Below are 12,254 nucleotides of genomic sequence, written 5' to 3'. Positions count from 1 at the left end.
TAGAAAGGTGAGGAGGAACTTCTTTAGTCGGAAGGTAATTAATATGTGGAACTCATTGCCACAGATGGCTGTGGAGGCCAAGTCAAGCAGTCAATTTTATTTCTATAGCACATTTAAAAACAACTCTTGTTGACCAAAGTGCTTTACATCAGTGCAGGTACTAACATGCTACAAACAGTGGTACATAGATCTAACAATACATACATACAGCACTCTCTCAGAGGACCTCAAGAAATGCTTGTGAGAAGAAATAGGTTTTAATTCTAGACTTAAGTCGATGCAGTCGATGGAGGGGGCAGTTCTGATGTGAAGAGGGATGCTATTCCACAGTCTAGGTGCTGCAACCGCAAAAGCGCGGTCGCCCCTGAGCTTAAACCTGGACCGCGGGATAGTCAGTAGCCCCAAGTCAGTGGATATTTTTGAGGCAGAGATTGACAAGTTCTTGATTAGAACAGGTGTCAAGGGTTATGAGAAGGCAGGAAAATGGGATTAGGTGGCAGAGATCAACCGTGATTGAATGGCGGAGTAGACTCGATGGGCTGAATTGCCTAATTCTACTCCTATAATGTGTACTTGTATAATAAAATCCCTGGTAGACAAAAATGCTGGAGAAACTCAGCGCTTGAGGCAGCATCTATGGAGCGAAGGAATAGGTAATGTTTCGGGTCTAGACCCTTCTTCAGAATAATAAAATCCATTATATTTTATAAAATATAATCATTCCTAGTGTGATGCTTCACTCCTATACTGATGGATCAACCATCCTACGTTATGTAATAACATCCTGTAATCAGGATCAACACAATTTCAATGACTCAAAGGTAACAATCAAAGATCTTTGGTAACAATGTTGCCAATTGAGGGGGTGGGCAATCAATAGTATTTCTAAAATAAAAGATTTGTTCTAATAGGAGTCCAAAATAAGTAAGAAGCTGCGGTTTTCCTGCAAGATTAGCAACCAGAGGCCACAAGCTGAACAGAATAGTCAAAAGAACGAAACAAGATATGGAGATGTTCACCTTTACTCGGGTAATTGTTACCATCTGAATATTTACTCGTAATTATATGGAAGAGGTGTAAACTGGGGTTAATAGACATTATTTTAATGAGCTGGCGCGGATACAATGGGTCGAAAGGTCTCTTCTACTCTTAACAAATATACTTCTCTTTCGTGCTAATTGTACATCAGCAAATACGGCTGTTGCGCTGGTAACATCCAACATACGAGGACAATAACGGTGAGCTGACGTCTGTGTAATTATGGGACGTTTTACCCGTGTGCAACCGATAGACTCGCAGCTAAGCTATGGCCGCCCGGGAGAGGGTTGTTGACTTGTTGAGGCAGCTGCAAAGGGCGTCGTAAGTTACGGGTTGCTGACCGCAGCCGCCTGGATCTCAGCTGCCTGGCTAGCCTTGGCTGGATGCAACGGGGCCGCAAGTAAACGGGAAATCCAGCGGCAAGAGTCGAGGCGCAGGCCCGCTGCAGAGCGGAGCCCGGTCGCCTGTAGGGTTGCGCGGTGTCGCCTCGCCTCGCCGGCCCGGGGTTAGGAGAGGATGCAGCCAAGCGCAGAGCGAGTTGTTGGTTGTGCGTCTGTTGAGAGTGCGGGCCTCCAGCCCGACAAACCCACCAGCGCCAATACAACCAAAGCAAATACATTTATTAAAATAAATGTCACTCTAATTTCAAACCACAGCAACTGGGTTTGCTAACCCCGAGATATCGCGGGTTGCAGCCGAGCACCGGCCAGACATCACTGGCGCCGCGGCGACCACCAAAGATACTAGAGGAGCTCCTCTAGTATCTTTGGCGACCTTCCGCAAACTTGCAGATTTGGAAAGAAAACTGCACATTAGCGCAATTGGTAGAGTTACTGCGTTACAGCGCCTGATAATCATAACCGGGGTCGATTGTGACCAAAGATGATAGAGCAAAGCTTTTTTAATTGTGACCTCTGGTGCATCTGTGTGGAGTTTGAACCTTGTCCCAGTGACTGCGTGGGCTTCCTTCGGGTGCTCCGATTTTATCCCACATCCCAAAGACTTTGTAGGTTAATTGGCCTCTGTAAATTGTCCCTAATATGTCGGGAGTGGATGAGAATGTTAGGTATTATAACTGGTGTGAATTCAATATTATACTACCATGTTGTTGATGGATTAATATCACATGGAGGGCTGTTTGACTCTTGAATTTGTTTTATCTGATGGGATTTTTTTAATTTGTTGAATCAAATCATCAGTCAAGAGTGGTTTATTGTCATGTGTCTTGAAACGGAACAATGGTATTCTTGCAGCAGCACAACAGGTATATAAACATAGCATGTTATAAAACCCATAATAAACAACAAAATAACCTCAAGATAGACACAAAATGTTGAAGTAACCGCTGGAACGGGACAGGCTGCATCTCTGGGTGAATGGGTGACGTTTAGGGTTGAGACCCTTCAGACTAGAGTCTGGGGAAAGGGAAACGAGAGTAAAAAGACGGTGATGTAGAGAGATATACAACAATATGTTATTACAACAAATAAATGGAAGATATGCAAAAAATAACAATGATAAAGGAAACAGGCCTTTGTTAACTGTGTGCTAGGTGAGAAGTAAACAAGAACCTGTTTCGACTTGGATGGGGGAAGGATGGAGAGGGAATGCAGAGGCTACTTGAAGTTAGAGAAATCAATATTCATACCACTGGGTTGTAAGCTGCCCAAGCGAAATACGAGATGCCGTTCCTCCAATTTGCGTTTAGCCTCACTCTGACAATGGAGGAGGCCATAAACAGAAAGGTCGTTCTGGGAATGGGAAGGAGAATTAAAGTATTTGGGAACTGGGAGATCAGGTAGGTCCAGGTGGACTGAGCAAAGGTATTCGAAACAATCGCCCAGTCTACGTTTGGTCTCGCTGATGTATAGGAGTCCCAATATCTTGAACAACGGATACAGTAGATGAGGTTGGAGGAGGTACAAGTGAACCTCTGCCTAACCTGAAATGACTGTCGGGGTCCCTGGACAGAGAAGAGTGAGGAGATATAGGAACAGGTGTTGAATCTCCAGCGATTGCTGGGGAAGGTACCAAAGAAAGCTTGCTCGCTCTATCTATCTATCTATCTATCTATCTATCTATCTATCTAATCTTGACTTCCTGTATGCATTGTAATTAAATTTGCTCATAAACGCTACCCGATATCGCTATGAAGAAGGGTCTCGACCTGAAATGTTGCCTATTTCCTTCGCTCCATAGATGCTGCCTCACCCGCTGAGTTTCTGCAGCATTTTTGTCTACGCTATATCGCTAGGTTTTTTCGCCATCCTACTCACCGTTCTCCTCTGCTCCAACCCACCAAGTTTTGTTCTGATTGGTGAAATATGAGAAAAGTTATGAAGGTTTAAAAAATCATGAGATCAGCAGATTGGTCTTCTCGCCTGTCACTCACCACAAAGGGTAACACCCCTTCCGACACCCGCTGTCCGGCAGGAAGAATAAAGCTGAAGCGGACTGCGAGCGGGGACTGTGCTCTGCGAGCGAGGGGCTGTGCTCTGCGAGTGGGGGCTGTGCTCAGGAGAATAAAGTCCCGGAGGCGGGGCTGAATAAACAAGCCGTGCTGATTGAGTCCGCAAGAGTGGAGTCGGGAAAGCCGCTGTGTGGAGTCGGGAAAGCCGCTGTGTGGAGTCGGGAAAGCCGCTGTGTGGAGTCGGGAAAGCCGCTGTGTGGAGTCGGGGAAAGCCGGGCCGGTGTCCCGGTGGCCCGTTGAGTGGAGTCCCTCCCCCGCCCCTCCACACACACACCCCCCCCTCCCCCCCACACACCTACCCTTCCCCCCCACACACCCCCCTTCCCCCCCTCCCCCTCCTCCACCCCCCCCCCCCCCCCCCCCCCCCCCCCCCTGCCACACCCCCCCCTGTTTTACCCCTCCCCTGTACCTTCCCCCACACACCCCCTCGTTCTTCCTCTTCCAACGTCCACAATCAGTTCCTTCGTCTTTGTGACGTTGAGAGCAAGATTGTTGTTCTGGCACCATTTGATCAGATATTTGATCTCTCTCCTTAACTCAATGTCATCTACTATTCGTCCAACAACAGTGGCGTCGTCTGCAAACTTGAAGATGGAGTTTGAACTGTGTCCAGCTACCTAGCCGTGAGTATAGAGTGAGTCGAGCAGGGGGGCAGAGCACACAGCCTGGCGGTGAACCCTTGCTGATGGTTATCGAGGAGGAAGTATTGCTGCCCTTTTGTCCAGATTGTGGTCTGTTGATGAGAAAGTCAAGCATCAATTTGCAGAGGGATGTGTAGAGACCCAGTTCCATGAACTTGGTAACCAACTTGGAAGCTTGACAGAATTTATAACTTTACTGTTTAAACTTAATGCAAAATTTATAATTAAAATTTGACATTTTTAGGTTGTCTTGTTCATGTCTAACATGTACTGCAACCTTTCAGAAAAAATGCTGCCTGTCATTTAATATGGAGGCTGGAATTAGCCTCTTACAATTTTAGTGGTGAAACAAACCTGAAAATGCTTTGTACTGACACTGAAGCTGAAATAAAGTACGTTGCAGGTTAATTTACAAAGTAAATTAAGTTTAAAAACAGCATTTTGCAAATGTTAATGCAAGATTATTTAAAGATAATTCTTAACTGCAAAAATTTCTATAAATACTTTTAAAAGAAATGTAATTTGAATATTTATCTTCTGTTATTAACTAGATGCCGGTGTCCTGCTCACTCTCAGACCTACACACAAGGTAAACTCTGTTACATTTATAATAATAACTGTTTATATTAATATTACCTGCAAACACTGTAAAACTGTTCCATCCTATTATTACTTTTCAAGGGGGTTGATGCTTAAAGCTTGGTAAAAGATGGCTAAAGCTTGGTAAACATAAACATTTTCTCCATGTAATAGTGTGTGATAATAATAGAATTCAAAATGGATCACTTAAAGTGGTAGAAGTTGCAATGCCAGATTATTAAACCTATGTAATGATCATTTTAGGTGCCAAATATTACAACACTTGATAGGCTTGAGGTAATATTAATATAAGCAGTTATTATGAATTAATACACACTGGTTTATGCTTCTCAAATTTAAGATTTTTTTTTAAGACAAAAAAAATATTTTAAACATCAACTCTTATTTTTGAGACAAGGTTGATGCCTTTTCAGGTCAGAAATTGAAGCGTCTCCTTTGACTTAGCAGAGAGTGTGATATATTAAATAAATAAAGTTGGCCAAGCTCTTTACAGCATTTGGTCGTTGCTCTCTGTAAGTGGAAAACACCAGCCTTTATGTAACTTTACCCACACCTGACAAACTAATGTTCGCATTAGTATTGAAAATCCATTCTATGCAATCATCTTAAATTGGTTGAAACCGAGAAGTTTCTGCTTTTTATGGTATATCAGAGTGTCTCCGAGGATCCTACAGTACTCAGAGTGTCTCCGAGGATCCTACAGTGCTTCTACGCAGCGGCGGTGGAAAGCATTTTGTCCGGGAACATTACCATCTGGTTTGGGAATTGCTCTGCCAAGGACAAGAAGGCTCTGCAGAGAGTAGTGCGTTCGGCTGAGCGCACTATGGGAACTTCACTCACCCACCTGCAGGAACTATACAACAGGAGGTGCAACTCCAGAGCAAACAAAATCATGAGAGACCTCTTCCACCCCTGCAACGGACTGTTCCAGCCGCTACGGTCAGGTAAACGCCTTCGTTGCCATGCAGTGAGAACGGAGAGGTTGAAAAGGAGTTTCTTCCCAGAGGCAATTCGGACTGTAAACGCCTATCTCACCAGGGACTAACTCTACAGAACGTTTTTCCTTCTATTATTTATTATGTAAAATAATATGTGTGTTATGATTGTGTTTATAATTTGTTTGGTTGTTTTGTTGTTTGTCTTTTGCACAAAAGTCCGCGAGCATTGCCACTTTCATTTCACTGCACATCTCGTATGTGTATGTGACAAATAAACTTGACGACTATAGTGATTGGAAATTGTGACTTCACTACTGGTGTTTGTGTTCCAGCTCCAGGGCATGTTACAACCAGAGCAACAGACTACGCTTTTGAGGTACAAATCATTAATCAAATCTCCCATGATTTTTAACAACTCTGTGATATTTGACCAATAATAATGTAGAAGAAAACGATTTTAAAAATCATGACATTATTTGCTTTTCCAGACAATCTGGTCTTGGTTCTGTTTCAGATGGCTTGTTCGAACATCCGATATGGAGAAGGGGTAACAAATGAAATTGGAATGGTAAGGAACTGACGGCTGAATTTATTCAAAAACCTTTGTTAAGGGCAGCACGGTGGTGCAGCAATAGAGTTGCTGCCTTGCAGCGCCGGAGACCCAGGTTCGATCCTGACTGTGTGTGCTGCCTGTAAGAAGTTTGTACGTGTTCTCCCTGTGACTTGCGTGGCTTTTCTCTGGGATCTCTGGTTTCTTACCACACTACAAAGACGTACAGGTTTGTATGCTAATTGACTTTGTCTAATTGAAAATTGTTGAGTGTTTGGATAATGTTTGTGCGCAGGGATTGCTGGTCGGCACAGATTTAGTGGGCAGAACGGCCTGTTTCTGTGCAGTACCTCTAAACTTAACTAAGCAATATCTTGTACAACAGTAACGGAACATCCCCACTTCTATATTCTCAAGATGGGTCTCAACCTGAAATGTCACCCATTCCTACTATCCAGTGATGTTGCCTGTCCCGCTGTGTTACTCTAGCATTTTATGTCCCTCTTCTATATTAAATATCCTGACAGATAAAAGGTAATGTACCAAAAGCCTTATTTCCACTCTTATCTACTTGTGATGCCACTTTCAAGGTACTGTACACCTGCACTGCTAGATCATTCTGCTCTTCAATACACTCCAGGGCCCCACCATGTTATTCACTGCTAACTGGGTGAATTAGTTTGCAGGCTTTTCATGTTAAAAAGCTGCAGGTTCTGGTATTTCAATAGGATCTACAGAACATTGGTGCCAGGAAAGTTTGCGTGATGACAGACAGAAATATGGCCAAGCTTCCTCCCGTCAAAGCTGTACTGGATTCATTGGTTAAGAATGGAGTAAACTTTCAAATATTTGACAAGGTCAGAGTGGAACCATCTGATTTAAGGTGAGCAGCACTTCATTCAAGTGAAAGTTTAAAGAGCAACGTCTTAATAGTTTATTGTTGGTGGTGTCATTGACATTGCTATTCCACGATAAGCAATCTAGCAATTAAAACGTTTTAGGTAGAATATGAATCACAGCACCACAACATTGTTACTTGCATGTTTCACATTTAATGAAAAATAAATTACAGTGGAAAATTTACATCATTACAAGTTGCATTTAAGGTTATGGCCTTCTGAGAGATGAGGTTGTGGAGAGGACATTTGTTGAGCCGCTATATAGCAATCGAACAATCTGAACTTTATGGGGAGGGTAATGGATAAAGACAGGAGCATAAGAGAGTGGAACGAAGGGGACCATTGGGGCACTGAGGATCAGGTGATCGGGATTATTGCATGCTCAAGTCTTTAGGGGGTCAGACTAAGCGGTGGTCCAGGGTGAAATAGTGGTGTGGCGGTTGGTACCATAGCTATGGGTGTGGTAGGGTGCTGAAGGATAGATGCAGAGGACTCTATTCAGAGTGACAAAAGATGGAAAGCTGCATGTACCATTGTTCACAGTTTATTTTTTACATTCAAAAACAAAATTTCTAAATTTACATTTACATGACTAGCATTAAATACTCAATACTAGAGGACTGCAACAATGTATGTTAATACATTTGCTGAATGAGCAGAAAATCATGAAATAAATTTGAACACAATAAGCAGGAGGGATTATATTTTTGCAAGAAAAATAAGGAAGCCACATAAATCTTGGAACATAATTCAAATCGGTTGGGGAGAGCAATTGATCTTGAAGTACAAATACATAAATTATTAACACTGTTGGCGCATTAATGAGGACAAGTAAAACAAACAAGTATGAAGTACCAGCATTTAGTTGTAGATGGCTAGTATTGAAAAGTAGAAAGGTTATGTTAAGTTTGTGACAAATCTTATTGGACTAAACTTGGGTTACGGTGTTCAAGTCCAGTAGCCATAATTATGAAAAGTGGGTAGAGAAACGGGAGACAGTTAGGTAGAGCTCCCACAATGTCCTAGGATAACATTGGAAGATTGAGGGAAGGGTGAACAACCTGCTTCTCTTTCTATTTTGTAAAAGAAGATTGAGAAGGTAATTACATTTTTGAAATGCTTTAATAAAGCAGATAAAAAGGGTTTCTCGGATGTGGAGGAGCAAAGTGATGGTGGTATGATATGAATCAGTATGAGGATTCACTTGTTCCCTCAAATATCAGGGGTGTTCTACGGCCTCCCAAGCTTGCGACAATTATAACCACAACTCTGCAGCCTCGTCTATCTGCAATAACCTTCCATCTGTTTGTTTATCAATAATGCATCTATCTACATCTGAAAAATATTCAAAGACATTGCTTTTACTGTCCTTTGAGGAAAGTAAATAAAAGCACAACTCTGATGATTTGCGTCCTCTCCAGTTCTCCAGTTTTTTGGATGGTTGATGATGTCATTGTGGGACCCGCACATTGACAGGCCCTATCTGCCATCCACCTCCTGTTGTAGCAGAGTCTGCATCAGCCAACTTAGAGCCTTGAACCAAAATCAAATTATACTTGACCCTGAACGATCTTCTTAAGGGCCTGTCCCACTGTACGAGGTAATTCAAGAGCTCTCCCTAGTTTAAAAAAAAAATCAAACTCGTGATAAGTGCGTAGCGGCTACGCCGGAGCTCGTGGATGTCTCGCAGCGGCTCGTAACGCTAACGGCAGGTACTCGGGAAATGTGGAAGTTTTTTCAGCACTGTGAAAAATGTCCACGAGAGCCCTGAGTACCTACAAGCAGCTATTACCGTAATTCTCCGAGTTCGCATCAGGGGAAACTCTTGAATTACCTCGCACAGTGGGACAGGCCCTTAAGAAGATCGTTCAGGGTCAAGTATAATTTGATTTTGGTTTTTGAATTTGATTTCAAAGTGTATCGTTCTGTTTTTTGACATTTTCTGTTTTTGTAACGTTATTAGTTTCATAGAAGCAATAAAGTTTGCTAGACAAGAGCAATTTGATGCATATGTTGCTGTTGGAGGTGGATCGGTGATAGATACATGTAAAGTGGCGAACCTCTACAGCTGCAGCCCTGATGCTGAATTCTTGGACTACGTCAATGCACCGATAGGGAAAGGAAAACCTGTTACTGTTAACCTCCGTCCTTTGATAGCAGGTGGGTTCATTCAGAAGAATTTGCTCAACAGTACAATTCATTGAGTGTTAATTACCATTATTTATTGCTGATGTGACAGAGCTGTGTGATTATTTGTAAAAGAATGATTTAAACTCTAAAAAGACTCAAAGATCTAAACTACCATTTCCTGGGTCAATTGCTTAATTTGTCCCACGTGGATCAATCATCATTTAAATGTCTTCATTTGATCAGTGATTATATTTTAAAACATAATTGGTTCGATTTTGCTGGCCCCAACTGCTGGAAAACCAGCAGATAATAAGAGGCAATGAAAACTGCACCAGCATACCTTTATAGAACTGATGGTGAGCTAGGAGGACCCAGAGTTCCTTCTACCCAATGATCTGTTTTCTCACTACCAACTGCTTCACTTAGCTATCATATCCCAACTCCTGCCATGAAGGGATTACCACCCCCTTCACCCACTCCATTGTTGTGATTAAAGTACCCTTCATCTTTTGCTCTTCCCTATTCTATGAGAAAAAAAAACTCCTGAAGAACCATCTCCCCATCCTCTGACAATCTCCTCTACACTATGTTTAACATTCCACAACAATCTCTTGTCTCCTAGTACTCTGCTGCATCCTTATGCAGCAGGCTGTCCCTGAAGATGGTTGATAGCAGATTGGGAGGCAGAAATAAGCAATCTGAGGTAACGCAGTTAAAGATAGCTGGATATACAGGGAATTTATACTTCCAGGTGTCCCATCCATAACTCCTTCCCCTCCACACTCGACACACTATGGAGGTAAAAGGTTATAGAATTATAATTTTATACTTTTCATTGATGAGGCAAACTAATGTTTTGTATATCATGATTTTGTGACCAATACACGTTTCAAAGAGAAAAAAGAAAGATGCATTTATATATTGCCTTTCGTGACTTAAGAATAAATCATTTCACAACCAATGAAGTACTTTCCAAAGTGTTGACAAACGTGAGTAATAAATTTGTCTTAAATTCATACATTAAACGACATGGAGAACCAAAGTATAATGCATTACTAATAAGATATGTTGTTTCTTCTTAGTTCCCACTACAGCTGGTACTGGAAGTGAGACCACAGGGGTGGCTGTGTTTGATTATGAAGCGATGAAAGTTAAAACAGGTGATTACTTGTCACAATGCAAGGTGTGACAAGATGGAACGTTGCTATGTTGATATAGTAAAAATGGATCAAAATAACCAAAGGCACTTTTTGTTTTGAGCATCTGAGTAGGAGTGACCATAAGACATCCTGAAAGCTTATACACAATCTACACCATTTTGGTTTCCCATCCCTAAGTGCCCAAATTTATTTCAATATTGGTCTGAATATATTTATTAACTGAGCATCATCAGTATAATAACATAAAACGCTGGAAGTACTCAGCAGGTCAGGATAAGATTTGGCATATCTTGCCAGAGAGACAGTTCTTCAGCAACTACATATCAAATTCTGTCAGAATTCTACGCATTTCAATGAGCTCACATAGAGTCATGGAGTGATACAGTGTGGAAACAGGCCATTTGGCCAACATGTCCCAGGTATACCTGTCCCACCTGCCTGCGCTTGGTCCATATCCCTCCAAACCTGGCCTATCCACGTACTTGCCTAACTATTTCTTAAATGTTGGGATACTCGCAGCCTCTACCTCCTCTTCCATACACCCACCATCCTTTGTGCGAAAAATTTACCCCTCAGATTCCTATTAAATCTTTTGCCCTTCATCTTGAACCTATGTCCTCTGGTCCTTGATTGCCCTACTCAGTACAAGAGACTCTGTGCATCTACGCGATCTATTCCTCTCATGATCTTATAGGATCACCCCTCATTCTCCTGCGCCCCAAGGAATAGAGACTTGGCCTACTCAACCTCTCCCAATAGTTCAGACCCTCTAGTCCTGGCAACATCCTCGTAAATCTTCTCTGACCCCTTTCAAGCTTGACAATATATTTTCTATAGCATGGTGCCCAGAACTGAACACAATACTCTAAATGCAGTCTCATCAACATCTTAATACAACTGCAACAAGACCTCTCAACTTCTATACTCAATACTCTGACTGATGAAGGTCAATGTGCCAAAAGCCTTTTTGACCACCTTATCTACCTGCGACTTGACCTTCAAGGAACCATGCACCTACACTCCTAGATCCCTCTGTTCTACAACATCCCCCAGAGGCCCACCATTCTATGTGTAGGTCCTGCCCTTGTTAGATGTGCTAAAATGCAACTTCTCTGTATTAAATTCCATTCCTCAGCCCACCTAGCCAATCGATCCAGATCCTGCTGCAATCTTTCACAACCATCTTCACTATCTGCAAAACTACCCACTTTTGTATAAAACAGCAAACTTGCTGTATTTTCTAATCCAAATCATTAATGTACATGACAAACAGTTAGGGGCCCAGCACCGAACCCTGATGCACATCACTAATCACAGGCCTCCAGTCCGAGAAGCAACCATCCATCATCTTAATTTTTAATATCTTGGCTTCAGAGGATTTATCTCCTTTACACTCAATTACACTTCACAACACAGCCCTTCGCCCCATTACATTGTATCCAACATTGGGGAAGAATGTGATGGACAAAAGTATAAGATGGTAAAGTGTGAAATTACACACTTTGGTGGAAGAATGAAAAATAAATATTTTTAAAATGTTAGAGATTAGTAGATGTTGACATTTTGAAGATCCATCCAGTTATACAATAGTTATATTTTTGGACTTTCACATCTGTACTGCATCAGACCCTCTAGAGGTAGCCACAGTACCAGGTCCAGGTTGTGTAAGCTGGGACTCTATTCCTTGGAGCACAGGAGGATGAGGGGGTGATCTCGTGGAAGTGCACAAGATCATGCGAGGAATAGATCAGGTAGATGCACAAGAGTCTCTTGCCCAGAGTAGGACAACCGAAGACCAGAGGACATGGGTTTAAGGTGAAGGGGTGTA

At 42.3% G+C, this 12,254-nt stretch overlaps 1 protein-coding gene across 5 annotated transcripts in view; it reads left to right on the top strand.

Moving 5' to 3' along the window:
- Positions 1–1,084: 1,084 nt before the first annotated feature.
- adhfe1 (alcohol dehydrogenase iron containing 1) overlaps positions 1,085–12,254 on the top strand; it is a 29,543-nt gene continuing 18,373 nt past the window's right edge. Inside the window, exons 1-7 of one of the 5 annotated variants that reach the window (XM_055633955.1) lie at positions 1,085–1,238; positions 4,701–4,738; positions 6,020–6,063; positions 6,202–6,255; positions 6,966–7,120; positions 9,100–9,296; positions 10,349–10,426. In XM_055633955.1, coding sequence (XP_055489930.1) covers positions 6,202–6,255; positions 6,966–7,120; positions 9,100–9,296; positions 10,349–10,426 — 484 coding nt within the window. In that variant the 5' untranslated portion in view covers positions 1,085–1,238; positions 4,701–4,738; positions 6,020–6,063. The other 4 variants (XM_055633957.1, XM_055633954.1, XM_055633958.1 and 1 more) reach the window with 4 other exon arrangements.

Source organism: Leucoraja erinacea, chromosome 4, assembly GCF_028641065.1.
Source record: "Leucoraja erinacea ecotype New England chromosome 4, Leri_hhj_1, whole genome shotgun sequence".
Lineage (NCBI taxonomy): Eukaryota > Metazoa > Chordata > Chondrichthyes > Rajiformes > Rajidae > Leucoraja > Leucoraja erinaceus.
Note: the sequence above shows the minus strand (reverse complement) of the source record. Positions and strands in the feature narration are given on the sequence as shown.